This window comes from Pleuronectes platessa, chromosome 3 (genome assembly GCF_947347685.1).
Source record: "Pleuronectes platessa chromosome 3, fPlePla1.1, whole genome shotgun sequence".
Classification (NCBI taxonomy): Eukaryota; Metazoa; Chordata; class Actinopteri; order Pleuronectiformes; family Pleuronectidae; genus Pleuronectes; species Pleuronectes platessa.
The window spans coordinates 18,048,063-18,068,473 of NC_070628.1; the positions used below are offsets into that span (position 1 = coordinate 18,048,063).

Here is a 20,411-nt window from a genome sequence, read left to right on the forward strand (position 1 = left end):
GATTTTAACTTAAATGTTCAGCTAATTTAATAAATGTTTGGCCTGAATCCAGTGACCTCACACACACACGTCTTCCTCTTTATCTTTTTATTTATAATTTGTATTTGTGAATTTTATTATGCTATCATTTTACTTAATTAACACTACCTGCGGCAGTGATGTTGCTATGTACCACCTTTTGTTCTTACTTCCTGTCGGCTCTTCCCTCCATCAGTGTGCTTTTATATTACTGAAGGTAAGTCACCTGTGGAAAAGCTCCACGCTGTTTTATCGTTTTCCTTGAGAAATTACCGGTGTAAATTGCATGTTGTATATATAAGTACATTGCGCTGTTGTTTTGAATGTTTATATGTTTTGTCAATGTTGGTTTCTACAGGTATGTGGTTTTTCCTTTTTGATTTAATAACTCGACCAAAGTCACCTTTCTACGTTTACCCAACAATCTGTCACTGCTATATATAATTATTATGTAGTTATTGTAATCTAAGTAAAAAATGTTTTTCAAGCTATTGTAATTGTGTTGTAAACTGTGTTTTATACATACTGAGAGAAAAGTGTGCTTTTGTATTACTGAGGGCTTAAGAACGGAGCAAAGAGAGGTGAAAATAACCACAGCAAGTCTATATGTTGGTTTCTACAGTGAATAAAGAGCCTGAAACCAAGTCCTGAGTCAAGTGTCCCTCTTCAAGTTCACATCCGTTACAGATGCAACCTGTAAAAATATTGTCAATAAAAAATTACACAAAAGCTTTTCCTGTGGACTCAGAAAAAGCTTGAGCTCCAAGAGTCCCTCAGGGCCCGCCACACAGGCTTACAATTAATTTTGGCCCGCTCTTTTATTTTAGTTTTTAATCTATATTTTAGTTTTTTACTACTGCAGATTTGTATAATGTTTTGCTGTTATTTAAGTGTTTGTCATTCTCTACACCAGGAAGAGTTAAAAACCACAACCTACTCTTAGGAATAAAATCCATCTTTTAACAATGTGACACTTATCTTGATGTAGGTTTGGGCGATATCACCCAACTCAATGCCGAACCATTTAGAAACACATTTAGCTTCTTTACCTTGTAATTGTATTGTTTTATTAGTCTTTCCTTCTGTTTATATTGTATCTTTACTTATTTTGACTTAAAGTTACCTGTTTATTTTTATTCGGCTCTTTTTCCTACTGAGGATTTAAAAATAATCCGAATTTTGTGTTACGCAGAGGTTTTATTCTGAAAATCCCTCATCGGACGTCTGAGCTCAGTGACCTCGCCCTGTCCTGTCAGTCTCTCCAAATGAGTGAAAAGTCCAGGGGCCGTGACAAGTTTTGAAAGCGGAGCCATCCTCCCTGCAGCTCAGCCAGAGGTTCACCCCCCCTCTACTGTTTGCAAACAGTAGTCACCCATACACATAACAATACACAAAGACAAAAAAAAACTGATATAATCGGATAACATGTAACAGATCACAGCGTATATATTTACTGTAGAGCTGTGGAAGTGTGTGTGTAGTCTTGGGTTTTATCTGAGTTGAATGCTGAATGCAACAGCACATGCAGCAATTAGCTTGTATTAATGCCTGCGCTTCAGCACGGTCACCAGCAGATGGCGGTACGCCCACATCGCAGATCACTTCCGGAAACAAAGAACAAGCGTAACGCCCAATCAAACAAGACTTGAGTTTGAACTGACCCGAAGGTCCCTTCTCGCTCTTTGCGAAAACCACAACAACATCCCAGCCGACCTCCTCCTCACGGCTCGGAGTTAGTACCGACTCGTCCTTGAGACACTCGTTTTTTTGTGAGCTGTGTTCTTCGAGTCGACAGCTGTTTCATGGGAACCCAGGAGGGAGAGAGAGGTAAGGCTGCCGGGGCTGAGTGCTCCTTGTCCGGAGAGAGCTAACGACACGTAACGCTAACTTTACCCCCGGCTAACGCTAGTTGCCCGGGCTACGCTAAGTTTTCCGATGTCACTGAGCCGGGCAGCATGTACACGAGCTCTTACCTTACAGCTCATGTTGGTTTCGCTACTACAGCTCCACATTTACTGCTTTTTTGATCATGTGTCCGTTAGTAAACACCGCATTAGCATCGCTAGCTAGCTACTTTTGAGTTCGCCCAACCGGTAAAGTTACAGTAAACGAAGGTAGGGATGGGTTATAGGTGATATGTGTAGTTCACAGCCACTGGTTTTATCCATCGCAGACAGGATGTGTTTCATTGTTCGCTGGTGTAGCGGTTTGTTGTGTGATACTACTCCCCGCTCTCAAACTGAAGTTTGCCGCGGATGGGCAAACAGTACTGAAGTAGAGTTTCCACCTCTAGAGGAGGTGCTGAAACTGGTCTGTGAAGAGATAACCAGTGACTGAACAAACAGAAATCACAAGATGTAGGTTTTTTTTATTTCATTCATGTATTTGATCACTTACTAACGGAGATCATCTATTTAAAAAGTGATGGACGTTCATCTTATTTATTTCTTGTTCACAGATTGGGTTGATGTGGCAAATAATCTGTTCAGCAAATGTCACTTAAACCTGAGGCTGAGGAAACTGACTGAGTGTGATGCAAATGTTTTCCTCGCTCTGTATGAGAACATCTTGGGGGAGAAAGTTCCAGGTAAGAGCAAGTTGCAAACACTCCAGACTACATAATAATAGATTGATCAATCAGTCGACCAATAGGAAAATAATAGACAATTTAGGGCTGGGCGATATGGCCAAAACTATATCAAGGTAAACATTTAACATTAGGCTTTACTGATAATTATCACAAAATGTCATGTTATGCCTTTTAAGTTTAAAGACCTGACACTTTACAAACCGGAGGTCTATTAAATATGTGTTATACCTCAGCACCTTGCTTACATATATATTTGTATGTGTTTTTCTGCGATTGATTAACATTATATTGTGATAGTTATTGATATTACTTTATTTCCCAGCCCTTATGTAACTACTTAAATGAGCAATTACATAGTTAGTTTTTTTCCCGACTGTTAAATATGACATATTGTTGCATAACTTTGTGATGATAAAGTGTAACTTGTACAAATTTAGCAGTTTTATGACATCCCCTGACAATATAATAAATCATCTTCAGAGTTACTAAACATTACAATAACAGAGTTATAACCCTATTATCTACAGTTTTTCTTAAACGTGTGAACTTAGACCTGTTAGGAAAGGCATTTAAAAGGCTACAGTACAAACATTGAAGATTAACAAGCTGTAAACTATGTGCTTAGTATGTAAGGAATTCCTCCTAAGACCATTGAACACACTATCATGAGACAGGAAAGAGCTCAAGGATGTTTATGTGAATGCCTGTTTCTTAGCACTGTTGAAAATGCTCCTGTGGTCTCATGCGTACATGCTTAATATTATTTACATGTTTGTTAGATTATATTGCAGCACCATGCACTCAAGAGGATGACGTCCATAACGTTCAGTCTATGATTGATTCACTGTCTCTGGATTACCTTCAGATCAGCCTCTCGCACATCGCAGGTACACCTTTCATTTGTAACCTCAACAATGAGTCTAAATGTCTGTATATAAAAGTATAAATATGTGTAAGCTTCACTATAATCTGCTACTAAATACCTGCATGTTTTTCACTATCAAGGTGAAACTTTATTTTGAGAGGAGTGGCAGATTTCTCTGTCCTCGTAGCTTTAACAATAAAACTGACGAGCACTGAGTATAATGCTGACAATGGCTGTTTGGTCACAGGAGAAAATGTTGTCAGAGGAGACAAAGAGTCGATCGAGAACCTCCTGGAAATCTTTGATGGCCTCCTGGAGTATCTCAACGAGGAGATAAGCGTGGAGTCACAGAATGGTGGTAGGCAGATCATTTTTCACTTTCCTCTTGTCAACTCAATAGATGATATGCATCTTTTGACTAGGGTATTTTTCAAGATCCAATCTTTCCAATTATTACACATTAAATAGAGTAGAACACTTTTATATTTTGTCACATATTCAATAACTCCATAATCCTTTTGAGTTTTTAGAAAATTATTTTTCAGAACGCTTTTTTGCCTTCAGAAACTCAATAAGCTGATTCCCGGTTAATCTTAATTAACTAAGGATACAAATTTACAACAAAACCGTTCGTTATTTTACAGAAAAGATGTTCAAACACCATAAGTGATAAAACAGTTTCATGATCTGAACCAAACTTTCAGCACACCGTTGATGCACAGTTATAATCATTAAAAGTGGCCAGAGGTTCATTCCAGCCTCTGTCCTCAGTTTGCATGAAACTGCCCCTTCTCCCTCTCCTTGGGTGAGACAGAATAACCTGTTGAGGTGAGATGGCCTGTCTGTCCTCCAGCATGAACTGGACATAATGTGTCTTAATCCCAGTAAAAGGCCAGCTGGTGCAGGACTTTCTGGGGAGCAGTCAGCCCTCTTCATTAAGAGGAACTGAGTGTGTCTTTGTGTGACAGCCTGTCCCTCAGGTCGGTGCCAAGCAGCAATTAGTAGTTGATGACTGTCGGCATTTACAAATGATGTGTTTGTAAAAGGCTGGATGTGGTAAACTGAAATTGGAGTTCAAAGAAGCAGTGGCCTGTTTCAAACTATAAAAGAGTTCACATATGCATTTAGTGGTTAATTGAAAGACTTTAACATGAATCAGGCCTCAGTCAGACCTTTTGGGGTGACTTTTAGGTTAACATTTTATTCTTTTTAATTCATGGATTTTCCCACAAGTGTATGGCTGTAACTTTGTCACTCATTGTTCTCTTTTTGTTATTCATTTGGATTTTCTTTAATTGTCTTTCTCTCCTTTATTTTCAGAGAAACTGGGTAACGGTCTTAATGAGGATGTCCCCAGTGAAAAGGACTCTACAAACTGCAATGGCACAGATCTCAAGGCGACTAAAAGAGACGAAGCATCATTGTCTTCCACTGGAGAGTAAGAGCTTCTTCTTGATGCACTGCATGTCCTTCCCAAATACTGCAAAACACACGAAACACTGAATTTCTGAAAATGTGCTCCGTCACACACAGACTGAAATGATATCTTAAACAAAGTAAAAGAATAGGAGCTGTTCTTTTTGCGTTGAGCTTCACCAGACACAAAAACCCTCCTGACAGTCATGTTTCCCCCACATGACTCTGACCGTGTGACTTGGCTTCAGTGCTCTGTAGATCCGGGATGTACCTCCTGTTGACACAGCCAGCTTAGCTCTGTAACTTCTAAGCAGCAGTGTAAATATTAAGATGCTCGTAAGTAGCTGTCATAGAGGGGACATCCTCACAGCTCATTGTGGTTACATTTTTCTTTATTGGTTCCAGAGCAGATTGTGGCAGCGCCGTTCCCATTATTCCTACTCTTAAAAGAGAATGAAATATAAAACTTTCTTTGTATATTTCTATATTTTAGATTGAATATGTAAATAACATTTGTGTTACAGTGGTAGTGTGAATAACAGCCTGTGCCTGAGCAGGACTATGCAGCTCCTAGCGAGTCAAGGCTCCTGCTGTTAGGATTTCAACAATATGCCGTCTATGTGCAAGAAAAACCGCATAACAGCAACACTGTTGGGATCTGGTCTTACACAAGGCTTTGATCTGGAAAAGTCCAGCAACAAGCCAGACACATTTTTTTATTGTGTCTGATGCTATTCAGTTCAGTACAACTTAATTTATCCCTGAAAGGTTCATTGCAGCCAATAACCAGTGTTTGCTTCGTGCTCTTATTGATACAACAGGAAAGAAAACAAAAAACTCCACAATCTTTAAAAATTCCATCATCTCACTCGAATGGCACACAGTCTCCAATATTCAATGAAGCTGCACCCAAGAGCACACACTCATAGATATAATTTCTCTAAATGCGCCTGATTTTATTCATTAAGAGCCATGAATTATTCCCTGAGAAACACATGTCTACCTGTGGTACATCATATTTTTCCTGTGTCATCCAGGTCTGCTCCCCAGTCCAGCAAGCATTCCCTCCACTCCTGGAATGGTGAGGAGACGGGATCAGCCAGTGAGCTCATTGGTCTGGGCGTCTCTGCCCGCACATTTACAGGAAAACAAGAAGGTTAGACCCGTAAAACACTAACCATGCATACCTCTGCCAATAGCACTATCTTTTTTACATTTCTATTAATATTTACGAAATCTAATATTTATTTCAATAAATCTCCTGATTGATTTATGCTTCTGCAAGTAATGGCTGTCCCTCCCCAAACCTCAGATCCAATCACAACCTCTGGGCCTCTGGATGACCAGGATGCTCCACTGACTGAACCACGGCACTTAGCCATTGCTCTGCAGCCACCCAACCAGAGCAACACCCCCCACAGACCGGACACAGACCCACACACACACATCCAGCCCCCCAAAGCAGCCGGGCCAGGCCTCGGACTAACAGAGGAAGAAGCTGCCCCCGTCACTACAGAGGTAGGCTCATTAAACACAGTGATGATATTTAATAGTTGTTCATTTAACTTGTGTGTTATTTTCATGCAGTTTGAAAAGACATGCAAACCTACCAGTGTTTTAGTAGCAATGCGATACAGAATGTTACTGCAGGGCCAACAATGCAAGGCTGTGTGTGTCTTACACAAACACACACGTGACACATTCTGACTCATTCAAAATGGCCAAGACAAGGAAGTACTTCAATGGTAGAGATTCAGTTCTTTTGAATATGTGCTGACCCATTAGAAACAAACACATTTCTATGCTGTATATGGGCTATATATATATATAGAGGGCTATACTTTATACTTATAAATACTTATTACTACATCCGTACGAGCCTACAACCATGACCAAGAATAAGATGATAAGTTTAGTGTTGACAAAGTTGAGTGATCGTTAAATCTGCTGGTGGAATCAAAAACCAAAATAAATGAATAAAATTAAATTTGTCGTTTGAACGAAAACTTTTCTAGCACAAAAACGTTTGACTGTGAGAATCACTGTTAAAGGAAATGACTGAAGCCAAGAACAAACATGTGACACCTCTGCATACTTACATTCCCTCAGGCCCTGACCTGCACCAGAGGGAGGTGTTGTGTGGCTGCTTGCACACAGACGACTTAACTACAGCCTGCTTCTGTAGCTGAGAGTATAATAAACAACAATAGAGACCAAACTCAAACTGACACCAGACTCTTCCTCTTCTTTCTTTGAAGCCACCTGCATGTTCATGAACCCATCACCAAAAGGGTTTTCTGATCCCTGGTGATCAACTAATGGATGACTCGATTTTTGAAAAATAGTCTTTTGTGAGCTGCGGATAATGTTCAGTTTTACTTAATTGTTCGTAGCCTCTGCTCAGCTTCATGATAACCATCCTCCCTCTATTTCTCTCACCCGCTCACTATCCTTTTCATCCAGATCCAGAAACCAAGAGCTGAGATCGTTGTTACCAATGGACTACAGTCTCCTCTTTGCCCGTCTCCTGGTGAGTCAAATGCATGTACCTACAGCGTCAGGGGGGAAAACACTCCCCCTCGAACCTTTCTAATGTTGAATTGGGGGTTGGTATGAGTCCGCGCTTTACTGTAATGTTCTAAAACACACGATCCAACATTTACATGCACATTCATGTAGGAACCTGCTGTCGGCGGGGAGGTGGTAAAGGAGCCAAAGCATTGTTCTTGTCTCATTAGATTTAGTTTTTCATCTGTTATTCAACTATTTGCCGCACTTCTCATGTCAACAATCATGTACAAACATCCAGCGCTGTGAGTCTTTCCCAGGAGATACGATTTGAAAACCTGCTCACGTGCATGTATTAAAAAAATATTTCAACCCTCTTGTTCACCCGTGTGTCTTTCCTGAACAAGTACAAGCACTTGATTTCCAGCATGGTCTGGAAGCACGACTTAAGAACGAGTTCTGAGAGATCACAGACCAACCCTTATTTGTTGGTGTCATGTTTTGCTCCATTTCCAGCTGTGAGTGAGAAGTCTTTGTCGAGTCAACAAAGAACCAGGACAGAAGTGAATGGGGAGACACTGGAGGTAAGAGCAAGTTTTCACTGCCACATTTAACCCTATGTGGACACTGCTGGATGTTCAGTGTGTGTGTGGATAGGTTTTAATACATGCCCTTCCTTTCCCTCCTTAAATGTTATATTTTCTGTTACTTCATGTCTGGCAAATTAATTAATAACTCAAATTTTTTCAAATCCTAGCCAACTAACGGAGGCCCCAGGAGGGTTTTATTCCGCACCCAGCCAGATGTGCTCTTCCTCACCCTGCAGAATGAAATGGAACCCACCACCCCTTCACCACCAGACACTGAAGATGAGGATATGAGCTATACACGAAGATTACCAGGCAGAAGAATAGATCGCAGAGAAGGGACAGACCTCAGGTAAAAGATGACGTTCGGAATAAGGAATGGAATATCAGAGAAATTATTATTTGAAGGATTTGAGGACAGTGCTGCATTGGTCGCTTTCTGATTATCCAACCATCTCCGCTGTGTGCTGCCTCTATCATCTTCTCGTGCAGTAACCAGTCAGAGGAGGGTTGCGAAGAACCTCTGTCTTATCGCAGACAGAGAAACAGGAAAGCAGAAGAGGAACTGCATCACATATCGGAAAAACTGTCTCATAGACTGGAAGAACTCGATGAGGTGTGTTTTTGTAACTGATTGCATCAGGTCATGGAGTAAAGAACCACCAGAAGATCCACTGTGTTAATTCAATGCTTGCAACTTAATGTTTTGGTTTAATTCTTGTAGATGCTTAAACGTGTTCTGGAAGAAAGTGGAGAGTCCAGCGAGGTCAGAGAGGAGGACAAGCAGTCCCATCACAGCGACAGCATCATGGAGTGTCGGAAGACTCCCGGACAACACATGGGTATAAACGCATAATGGATTAAATGTAGTGTTCTAAATTGTTTTTAAAGAGTAAAACTGTAAACTTCAAGTTTAGTGTGTTGCCCTGTAATCTACAAGAACCTGCCACAAGTTTTCATATCATTTTGTATCTATTAATCTCACAAGTGCATGGATATGAGCTTGAATGTATTTGTAAGTTGATTTGGTAAAACTAAATTTTTTGGGGAGTATTTTAATAAAATTGTAAAACTTATTAGTTCCAGGTAAGACCGATGTTGGATCCACACAATGCACACGCTCCTTGTCGCCCTCCCCACCTCGGGGCCGTCGCTCCCTGAAGGGACAGTTAGAAGATGCGATGGTAGAGGCCCTGAGCCTGGATGACGGGAGACAGACAAACTTCTCAGCTCCGGATCATTCAAGACAAAAAGAGCACAGAAAACATAACAAGGTAAAAACAGAACCAGCCTTGTGTTTCTTTAATGGCTTCCTTTTAAATGGCTCTTTTCTATAATGTACAGATTTAAATGTCAAAGTTCCTATCATACCTCAACTCAATACGTTTCTAGCTTGTTTTATTGGCATTTTAAATATACAGAGTTAAACGCATATTACCTTTATAGTATTCAGGAATGGATTCTACTTTGACAAGTGGCTATAATTTGCAGACTGTTGGAATAGATGTCATTCTACACTGAAGACTTACGAGAGGTTAGCAGTAGTCTCAGGACAATCCATACTGGGTTGTGTGGTTATGATCCAGTCTGAAACCTCTGAATGCTTTTATTATTTTTTAAAGATTGTAGACGATTTATCAAAATCTGCTGTTTGCACCTTTTTACTGTCTTATTTCAGAGGGAATTAATAGTATTTCATTTTGCTATTCAAAACAAGTTACATCGCTAAGTTCTCCTGCTCATTTTCAGCAGTAATGCTTGTTCCTACATCATCATCTAATACTACCAAATAAGATCATATAAAGTAATGTTCTGCTCTATCCTCATATGGTTGGAAAATGAAATGAGTCTCTTTCTTTCAGTATCTGGAGAATAAGGCCTATGAGGAAGAGTTAAAAAGATATGAAGACAAAGAACGGGCAGATCTGGACAAGGCGCGCCTCAAAGCTCAGGAAGCCGTAAGTCATGTGTGACATCTTATCATATGAGTGCGAAAAGGAATTCTCATCCCCTCCTACTGTTTAGGTCACTGAAGCAAAGCTTTGTTATAATACTTGTATAGTAAGTGGCTCTAACAAAATACATGTGAATAAGCACAGTGTCCAAACAGAATACTGCAGCTCTGTTAGCATCACTTACACCCAAATTTAAACTGCTGCTCGGACATTAAAAAGACACAATCGAAAGATATTAGTTTAACCAACAATGGATTCATCTTGGAAAAAGGCCTGCAACATGGAAAATATCTAAATGTGTGGCTGAGTCGTGGGATAATAACTTCCAGTTTGTAAGTAATTGTTGGGACCAGTTTGAGTTTTACACCTAAATCTAATTTACATCTAAATGAGTGTTTGGTTGTTTGTAGGAGCGCGAGTACCGAGAGGCTCTACTCCGAGATGTTGACCCAGCTCCCAGACTGTCTCCAGTGAGAACGAAGACCCAGCACCAGTCACAACGAAACACACAAACAGGACGGAGAAGGCAGGAAGCCCCCAGGAAAACTGCATCATGTAGGTCACGACTTGTATATTTACCATGAGACCCTTAAGCACAGGTCTGTTCTCCTATATAGTAATATTGTCTTGTATTCATTCATTCATGGAGTAGGTCGGTATATAGCCCTGCAGAATTATCGCTAAAATTAAAACCACTAGTCTTCTATACTTTCGCTGTATTCAAATTTCAACAGCACAATTGCACATATCATCTGAGCAGCCTTGCTCACTGCTCCTCTTTGTGTTGTGTATCAGCAAATTTATTGTTATAACTTTGGGCTCAAGGTAAAAGTCTACAGCAATTTTAAACAATTGTTTGTCATCATCAAAAATGTCTGACTGCATAATGTTGATGGACCTTCACATCTGAAACTTTGTCCAGATGCATGTCAGTCATTCCTATCTTAGACCGAGTTGAGACAATTCCTCGGGCCATTGGTTTCCCTCGTGTTTCTCACTAAGCTGTGATGTCTCCAACTGAGCCTTTACTTTTATATCCTGGACATTACAGCAGCCACATACCTCACACATGACCACGACACTCAGCTGTGGCTTCTTATCCAATCCATAGAGCCACGGATGTATCATATGACCTGTAAACCACAATGACAGTGGAGATCGGACTCACCAGGTCTTCTGAACTGTGTGTGTCTGTCCTTCACAGCCCCTTTGTCCTGTAGCTGTAAAACACACACCTAATCAGACACTGCAACGACTAACAACAAGCACACTGTGTAACTGGAATGTCTCTTATAAATCTCTTGAGACATTTATTGACACACAAATCATTTCCACCATCTGCCAGGTAGAGAGACCTGTTAGAGACACTCTAGTTCTTCTCAGCACACTGGAGCTGGAACTTCTCACAAAACTGTTCCTGCTGTAACAAGCAAGAAGAGAACAATAATGTAAAGTGTAGTAATTATAATGTTAATATTCTGTGTTGTCTCTCTCCAGTGAAAGTGAAGGAGAATGAACTCCTCCCTGTGCTCGTGGAGGAGTTGCCCCACCTTCACGTTTCTCCTCACGCTCTGGGCCGGATGTGGGAGCAGCAGAAGCAGCAGGTGGACAGACTCCACGCCATGTCGTCCTCCCATAGCCACCAGCGTCGCAGCAAGCGCTCCAGCCAGGTGGGAAGGCAGACGTTAGCAGTCGCAACAACACTGACAGCAGCCGATCTCTCTCCTGTAAAATATCAGTTGAATTTGAATATGTATGTAAATCCCTCTATCTCTCTTCCAGGTGGAGGAAGCACAGAGGAAACACGACCTGCTGGTGCAGATCGTCCGCAAAGAACAGGACCACCACAGGCGTCTGGTGAGCGCCAACGCATCAACACACAAACACCTTCATACTCAGTAATGTTATCAACGACAGCTACAGTCATTTTATTATTATTTTAATATTATATCTTCCTAAAAGAGCAAAACACTTTTGTCTTGTTCAGTATTTGTCCCACCAAGCCGCTCAGTTCAGTAACAGATGGAAATGTTTGTCTTGCAGACGGATTTCAAAGAACGTATCCAGCAGCAGAAGTCGACTCAAAACCGACTGAGAGAACAGAGACAGCAGGTCGCCCGCGCCAAGAAGTACCACAGTGACTTCCACGTGCAGCACCGCGCTCGCCTGATGAGGGCCCGCACCAAGGACGAGAGGGTGGGGAGCCAAACAGATTCATATCTCTGTTACACTCTTCTATGATTAGAGCCACAACTGACTGTTACGTTTTATTATAAAATAATGTTTTCATTCATTTCCATTAACATTCATTGTAGCTTTTTCCCATGTAAAATGTAATTCAGTACAAATACGCTTTGTTGCTCGTCTCTGTTCCGATCAAGAACATGATTTAAATCTCCTCTAGAGTAGCGCTGGTCTGCAGGAAACTTTTATTCCCATGGAAAAAGTACCTGGTACTTTTGGATGAAACTAAAGCTTATGTTAAAAATTGGCCGTGTTTCTTTTGGATGACATGATGACCAACGTGTGTGTGTGTGTGTGTTTAGATGTTTCGGAAGCTGTTTGACGACGGTTTAGAGATACAGAAAGTCCGGTTGAGGGAACAGAGATCCTACGCCAGGGAGCAGCGACTAGAACATCAGAGACGACACCAGGACCACATCAAGTCTATGGAGAACTACTACAAGGACCAGGTAGGGGACACACACAAGCTTGTACAGCTTAGTGAGGACACTCATTAGCATTATGCATTCCCTAGCCCCTTACCCTCCAAACTAAATGCCTAACCCTAAAACCAAGTCTGAACCCCCTAACCAGTCCATTAAAGGGGGGGGTCACAAAGTGAGCACCGAACAAAAGGTCCTCACTTTCCAAAAATGTCCTCCCTCCGTAGGTTCTAGACTCAAACTGGTCCTCACAAAGATAACTGTACAAGAACTTCACACACCATGTGCTCAACAACATGTGTGGCCTCGTGTCCAACTGTATCCACTCAAAAGACTGAAGACTCTCAAAAAAGAAAATTGGCCTAAATTGGAGGTTGTCAGTAAAACCTTCTATGGTTCCATCACAGGCAGCTTCTCTACTCTTAAGTTACAGGGGAGATCAAATGTGCTTTCTCTCTTTCAGTTTTCACTACTTGCTGAAAAGCTTGCAGAAGAGCGACAGGAGATCCAGGTTCGGAAAAAAGCTCAGGAAAAGGTAAAGTGGAGAAAATATCACCTTCTTCTGTGAGTGATGCACTTCTGGTCTGAAATATTCTGAGCCAAATAACCATGTTTTAATATTTTAACCTGTATGGACACGTGAGACAAGTTAAGAAAAGATTTTACCAATTTAAGAAAAGTATCAATCAATGTTTGGTGGTCAGTGTTGATACTGTCGCCACAAACAAATCAACGTGATTGACACCAGGTTGAAAGGGCACCAATTAACAGAAACACTGAATCCATTCATCCCATGTGATTGCAGGCCCTGCTGAAGATGAAGCGGGAGCTGCGATCCAGGATGGAGCGGGAGATCGGCGAACTGCAGAAAATAATCATCCAGAACGACGAGGACGACTTCTTCCAGGACCTGGACGTCCAGCGGCTGCGTAATCGCGTCCACATGGCTTCGTTCCAGTACAGCAAGAGTTACCTGCACTGATCGCTGAAGCAGAACCGCTGTGACTTTCCATCCATTGAAGCTGGATTCATATCGTATGAACACGTTGCAAGCGTCACAATCTAAGGGTACGACATATTGACTGAACAGAAGCCTCTCCTCAGGCTTCTTCCTTTGTAGACTTGCACACGAGGAGGGATTATCCTGATTATCGATTCACAAACCAAACACTCAAACTAAATGTAGCTACTCGCGAACCCTTCCTCTCACCTCAGCTGCTATACCTGAACTTGAAGACACTTTGGACAGAGTCCTTCCTCTTCCCTGGTTTTAATACTTGGTAACTAAGAATGTTTTAAAGTGGTTCCCTCACTGTGCGGTGTGTGTGTGAACTGTTACTGTAGCAGAAAATTAGTAAATACATGTTCTTCCTCTTGCCAAATGGGGAACACCGATGCAAAGTTAGTATGAATGACACCGATACAATTTTTAACTTCCTCTTGTTTTCCATTTCATGTGCGATATCTTCCTTTAATATTTCAACCATGCTCGCAGATTATTTATTTTTTACCTAATGTTTGTGATTTTTAATGGAACCTGGTGTTGTGCTTTCTGATCACTAGGGGGCGATGATAATCAGTGTTTGATGAGCTCTGTTGTGATTTGTTTTTTAACTCGCAGGCAGACGTGGTAGATTCATAACACCAACAGTTGTGATGTTAACACACTGTCCTCTCATGACTGTGCATAGATGTAATGAGCACATGTCCTGTCGTCCCTCATTAAACGTGTGGGCTCCCTCATCCTGCCTCGTGTCACAGTTCAAGCTTTTTACAGAAGGTGCACTTTATGATTTGAGTATTTTATTGAGGTTTCATCATTTTAAAATCCACTTGACCAAAAAGTATCAAAAACATGGACATTTTGTATCTGATGGTGTGAAAATCAAATCAAAACTTTGATTAACAAGGACAAAGATCACTATAGATTTACACATATGTACTGACTGAGTGTTCCTGATAGACTGGAGCTGGGCCTCAAGCAATAGAGGGGAGTTCCTCTAAGAAAATGTATTGAGAATATAAACGAAGTATAAAATAAAAGCTTCAAACACATCCTATTTACACCTGATACCAATGTGTCACGCATATCTACTTACATAATCTGGATAAAGATCCTCAGACCTTTGCATTTACTCCCGGTTCTAAAAGTGGTTTTGCTGACTTCCTTCGTCCTGCACAGTTTGGCAAACTTGTCAACAAACAAGTCGAGATTTCAAGTTAATTCCAGGTGTAAAGGGATCTTGAGTTTAAACTATTAACATTAAATTAGCATTGCTCGTTCAAGCAGCTTGATGACGACTGAAGAAACAAATCAACACGTCCCCAAAAAAAGAAAAGCGCTCGCAGTGATCCGTCTTCGCCGTTAACTGTCAGATTCACATTCTCCAGTGAGGGGCAGCGTGTGGCGTTAACAGACAGCCATCCTGAAAAAGACATCATCTCCTTCTTTGAATGTGTGACGGCATCATCAAATAATCAATGGTGGAGAGAACGTGAAGACGTTCCAGAGAAGTCCAGCTGAATCCAGAGTTACAACAGAAACATATTCCTGGAGCAGCTGCTGTGATTTCAGACACAACACCTCCTCGGCGACGGTGCTGTGTTTGCCTGTTGGTGGGCTGTATCGTTACCATTGATCGGCCAATTGCTATGGTCTTTGCTGTCGTCGTCTTCATCATCATCATCATCATCATCATCATGTTTCTCATCCTCGTCCGGCAGGTTAGTCCATTCGAAGCTGCTTTGACAGAAACGACACTCCTGGAAAACGATGATCTTCAGTCCTTTAGCATATTTAGTAACTTTACATTGTCTGCTGCATTCCCGACACGACCTGAACAGCTGCAGGATGCACGCTTCATCCACGATTAACTCTGACGGGCTGTGAGAGAAAAGAAGCAACAGTCGGTCACAGGAGCAGGAGAGGTGAGCGCGCTCGTTTCAGTCAGTTCTATAGTGTGTGACAGTGACAGGCAACTTTTAGAACAGCTCTGGTTTCATTATCTCTATGAAAGAGTTGTTTGCCTAGAACCAGGTCAACCAGCTGCGAGGAGAATCGGGACCATAAAGCATTTGATTCAGAGCACAGAAGATTTGCAGCATATAAAATGTCTCACACGCCCGTAGCTTGTGGTAGGTTTACCTTGGATGGATACAGAATTATGGCTGATAATCAAAATCTCTATTCAGAATATGACAGTTTATTTTATGTTTGGATAAATGCTTTTGTGCTCTTTATACTATTAGCATGACATCATCATACCTCCCTAAGTCCACCAGGTAACGGCCGTCTCCCACACTCAAAGAGGTGCTGAATTCTTCATCCTCATCTTCTTCCAAATCTGTGGGGATCCATTTTAAAACAGACATTAGATCTAACGTCGTTTTCCCAGTGAACAAATTGTGAGCTTCAGATTATTTTTTCTGGATTCGACTCACCGCCATTTTCTGTCAGCTCATCTCGACTGTCCCGTCCTTCACAAGCTGCATCTTCGGTCTCTTGCTCCTTCAAAATGGGACGAATAACAGAAATCCATCAGCACAGATCAGTGGAAACAGGCAACACCTCTGTATCGATTGAATCATACAGTGAAGCAACAAAACATATAATGGAAATCTAGAAAGCGAATGAAGGAGATCATCAACCCAGGTGGAAAATAGATCTTTTCAACTTTCACTCAACGAAAAACCATCTGGTTTTGTAAACAGACTTGTAGCTTCAAGCAGCAGATAAACTCTGATGCTTTTCACAATATTACAGCTTGAAATCTTTCAGTCACCTTTCCATTTTCAGACGACTGGATGGAAGGAGCAGCAAGAGTCCCCCACTCAGCTTCGTGTGGTGAATTCATGAGTTGGTGTTTATAATCGATACTATCACAATCACTACATGAACACAAAGAGAAACTTCATCAGGGTATTTGAGAAATAATCACGAAAGCTTTACAGGACTTTTTTTACATGGGTTGCTAGTTTTCATTAAAGCGCACCCACACTTTTCACTTATAGACTTTAAGAATATTATGTCAGACTCTTTAGAAGCTGAACAAAGAAATAATTAAATCTACCCATTCACAAATCTATGAACACATTTGCAGATGTTTCTGTAGAAATCTCAATACACGTTTACACAGGTTTAAGACTGTTCCAAATCTGATAATGCACAAATAAGTTAAATAAGATAAAGTTACACAACTCTACACTCGTTGCTTCAATATTGGCCCCCCACCTTTCACTAACATATTCCTGACAACTGACCTAAATCAGGTCCCCTCATTGTCTTCTATTCTAATAGAATAGAAGACACTGAGGGGACCGAAACTTCTCCAGGACATGAAAGGACATTACAGTTGACTACATTCATTTCCTGGAGACTTACTTCAGAAATCGAAATGTCCTCATTTGAACATTTTATGACGCATGTCTTGTGACTTTAGTTCGCTTAACCTGAGCAAAACAAGAGACGGGCGGATGGACAGACAGACACTTGTAGATAAAGACATTATGGCTGTTTAACTGTTACCTTTGTTCAAGGCTCTGAGCTCCTGTGGCTTCTGCTTTGACATTCAGATGTTCACCTCTGTAAAGAAGAACCAGAGTGTTTGCTATAAATCACATGGAGATACAACTGCACACAAAACACCCACTAGCTGCTTAGTAGTCAAACATATGAGCCCAATGTGATGACTTGCCTGTACGTCCAACTCGAAGCCCCGAGGCCACACAGAGCTGGAGCTGGGACCTGAACAGGTCTCTCACTCATTGGAGTCAGTGGTGCAACGTCTCTCTCATAGCTGGAGAAACAAGAGCAGCATCAAGAAGATTAGAGCTCGATGACACAATCACATCTTGTTCGGTCCGGAGGAGCTGGGAGAATTTCTTGATCTTGGACATGGAGAGGTAACCTGGAGAATCTACTGTACGCCAAGTGTCTAAAGGCTTCGTCAGGAGGGGCCTGAACTCTTCTACCTTTTGAATTTGTCACAAAGTACAACTTAGACCAGTCAATGATACAAACATGAACATTACAAGACATGATTGGTACGTATCCATTAATGGAGACACACAAACACAATGTGAAATACGATGGTGTTTAACCTGTGAATTATCAGATTACACCAATTCTCAATTCTTTAGCAGCCAAGGAACAACTGTGAGATCACTCTCACAAGAGAAATGTCTATATTAGATATGTATTTCAAATATTTTCACCAGCTCAACACAGAAGATCCATTTATAATGATCATATTAATGGATGAATCCGGAAACCTATCACGGATCCCTGTGGGTTTGTGGGCCTCCATTTCAAAACTACTGATAAGGAGCAAGTGAATACTATGTCTAACTTTAAATAGGCACTATACAGTAATAATAATATTATCAATACAATTATCAATTAGAATCCATACAAGTTTCCACCTGGACTGTAAACTGTTCAGTGTCATGTTAATTGTTGGCGGAATTTTCCATCTACATTTTGTTTATTGATATTTTAGTTTAAAATAAACAGTAATAAACACAAAAATACAAACATTACATACATTACATTTCTGATGGTAGTTGTATATTGTTCAACCTTGACATGAGGGAAGGAAACTGTTCCCTCAGCCACTTTCCAGCTAAAGCTATAGAACACAACAAAATTAACTCTGGGCTGAATTACCTGTCCAGAAGGAAAAAGGCAACGTCAGCGTGGCTCTTAAAACATTTATCCCTCAGCAGCGATTTCCATTTGGGATAGGCCACGCCCAGAGTGATCCTGGATTTCTGGAGTCGCTTGAGCCGATTCAGTCTTGCCTCTTCGCGTTTCTCCTTCTTCATCAGCGAGGGATCCGGCTCTTTGGGTTTTTCTTTTGCTAAACAATAATTGTGTTGATACATCGTCAGCCAGCTCCAGCAGCCACTGATTCCTCTTCTTCTTCAGTTTTACAATCCGTGCTATGGCGCCACCACATTCAAGCGATCACTTCAGTGGCGCCGCGGAACAGGACATGCTCCCTATGTAGATATGAAGTTATATTATAACTTATTATAACATACCAACAACATGATGATTCGCTGTAACAGGAAACTAATGAAAACATGATTATGAACATTTTATCCATTTTCTGCAAAGATCCCCCAGATGCAGTGATAGGCTGCAGCATCAGGAAGTGGTTCAATAACACTAAAAAGGTGAAGCTGTTTTCAGACGTGCATTGAACTCCAGATAAATCCCTCTCCAGCGGGACTATAGCCGTTTGTAGACATGACCTCCAGAGGACGTTGGCAGAATCGAATCCGGACTTTCTCTGGAGTTTCTACAAGGGGACTGACTGAGGGACCTCCAAATAAAGTCCGGAGCTTCTCATTTGGACGTTTGCGTTGTCACATTCAGTCCCTCCAGAGAATGTCCGCAGATTGTCCCGAGCTCACTGCATGTCTGAAAGCAGCTTATGTGAGAAGGCAAATGTCCAACTGAGGAGGTCCGGGCTTTCTGCAGACTTTCCGTGGCCAGCTCTGGATGTTAAAAACCACAGCAATCCTCTGCAATACAATAGTTGTAGCTAACCTAAGTGTGAGTACACCAGTAAGCCCCCCCCATCCACCCTTCCATTTTTAACCATAAAGAGTTGCCGTGTTGCGCTCACCGAACCCACCAAACTTAATTATAACAAGAAGCTAATTAATCATTGTAAACGTCCTTTATTCAATGTCTGACACATGGAATGAAGGTTTTGACAAAACTAGAATTGGTTCCTGTTGACACATCCCAGGATGGTCTGGGTTTTATTCTTAATATACAATGATTTATTTATTGATAATTTGTGGTTGTCCTACAAACAACATGTGACTCTACCTGCTGCACCAACACTCACCTAAAGGCTCCGGAAGTGTCTGTGTCTCCGGAGGAAGTCGGGACCCAAAGCTGCCGGATACTCTCCGGAGTTCATGTGTGAGCATGTAAACAGCAGCCTCACCCACCATGTGTCAGTTCTGCTCGCTCAGCTCCACCGGGGCTCACAGACACTTGCAGAAATAAAACATGGAGTTTATAAAAAAATCACGAACAACAGCTTTGTGTGTCACATTAGCTCAGAGGCTCTGTCAGTAGATGGCAAACACACCGGAACAATAAAACGTCCTTGGCTTCGTTTCACACCGGAACGTTTCTTCACTTGTTGATACTTGTTTCAATGTGACACCGACTCCTTCTCACCTCTCGGAACCTTCGGTCTCTTTCTCTTTCTTCCTCTTCTCCTCCCTCCAGCCTCCTTATTCTCGTCCAACGGCGGGCGCCATGTTGGTGAAGACCGCAGAGACGTCACTTCCGGGTGAACTGTGCTGCAGGCGGCCACCAGGGGGCGATGCAGACACATTGGCTTCACTTCAGCGAACCTGTCGTGTTCAACTACAGTCCGTGGATTGTAAACACTTAAACAATACTTCCTGGTTTGGTGTCATGGTTCTGACCGGACTCACATTTGCAGTTCTTCACTATTAGTCACTGATCTTATGACTGATGACAAAAACAAACAGTACATGAAAGTATCACTAAGGTTAATACACATTAATAAAAACTTTTATTTATTACTTTTTAAATGGTTTTCTGGTCATATAGTCAGACACCATAGATAATTTTATTCAATGAATATCTAATTTGATGATCTTTTTCCTCACACTCTAGCAGTTTTATCCTAACTCATTATATGCAGTCTTCTGAATTTAATAGTTTTATCGTTGTCCAGCTGGATTAATAACAATAATAACAATTTGTACTTTTATTATTGTTTACTATTCTAACAAGGCGCTTCCAATGGGGTT

At 41.3% G+C, this 20,411-nt stretch overlaps 2 protein-coding genes across 4 annotated transcripts; one reads left to right on the forward strand and one right to left on the reverse strand.

The window, feature by feature from the left end:
* The first annotated feature begins 1,628 nt into the window (after positions 1-1,628).
* On the forward strand, positions 1,629-14,676 carry LOC128434828 (centrosomal protein of 95 kDa). Its single transcript, XM_053417897.1, has 21 exons — positions 1,629-1,845; positions 2,477-2,605; positions 3,388-3,495; positions 3,721-3,831; positions 4,794-4,911; positions 5,927-6,045; positions 6,202-6,407; positions 7,353-7,419; positions 7,914-7,981; positions 8,155-8,336; positions 8,477-8,600; positions 8,709-8,826; positions 9,065-9,258; positions 9,847-9,942; positions 10,350-10,494; positions 11,437-11,609; positions 11,722-11,796; positions 11,983-12,135; positions 12,486-12,632; positions 13,069-13,140; positions 13,411-14,676. The coding sequence occupies exons 1-21, from the start codon at positions 1,821-1,823 to the stop codon at positions 13,585-13,587; spliced, it is 2,607 nt and encodes an 868-aa protein (XP_053273872.1). The 5' UTR covers positions 1,629-1,820; the 3' UTR covers positions 13,588-14,676.
* LOC128434844 (uncharacterized) lies at positions 14,387-19,921 on the reverse strand. 3 transcript variants are annotated; one of them, XM_053417899.1, is made up of 9 exons: positions 19,807-19,921; positions 19,466-19,616; positions 18,271-18,605; positions 17,300-17,401; positions 17,131-17,187; positions 16,388-16,493; positions 16,047-16,113; positions 15,871-15,949; positions 14,387-15,489 (listed from the first exon to the last, which is right to left on the reverse strand). In XM_053417899.1, the coding sequence occupies exons 3-9, from the start codon at positions 18,486-18,488 to the stop codon at positions 15,177-15,179; spliced, it is 942 nt and encodes a 313-aa protein (XP_053273874.1). In that variant the 5' UTR covers positions 18,489-18,605; positions 19,466-19,616; positions 19,807-19,921; the 3' UTR covers positions 14,387-15,176. The 3 variants fall into 3 exon arrangements, with proteins under 3 accessions (XP_053273874.1, XP_053273875.1, XP_053273876.1); XM_053417900.1 differs by having other exon boundaries at positions 19,715-19,910; XM_053417901.1 differs by lacking the exon at positions 19,466-19,616 and having other exon boundaries at positions 19,807-19,913.
* Positions 19,922-20,411: the final 490 nt, after the last annotated feature.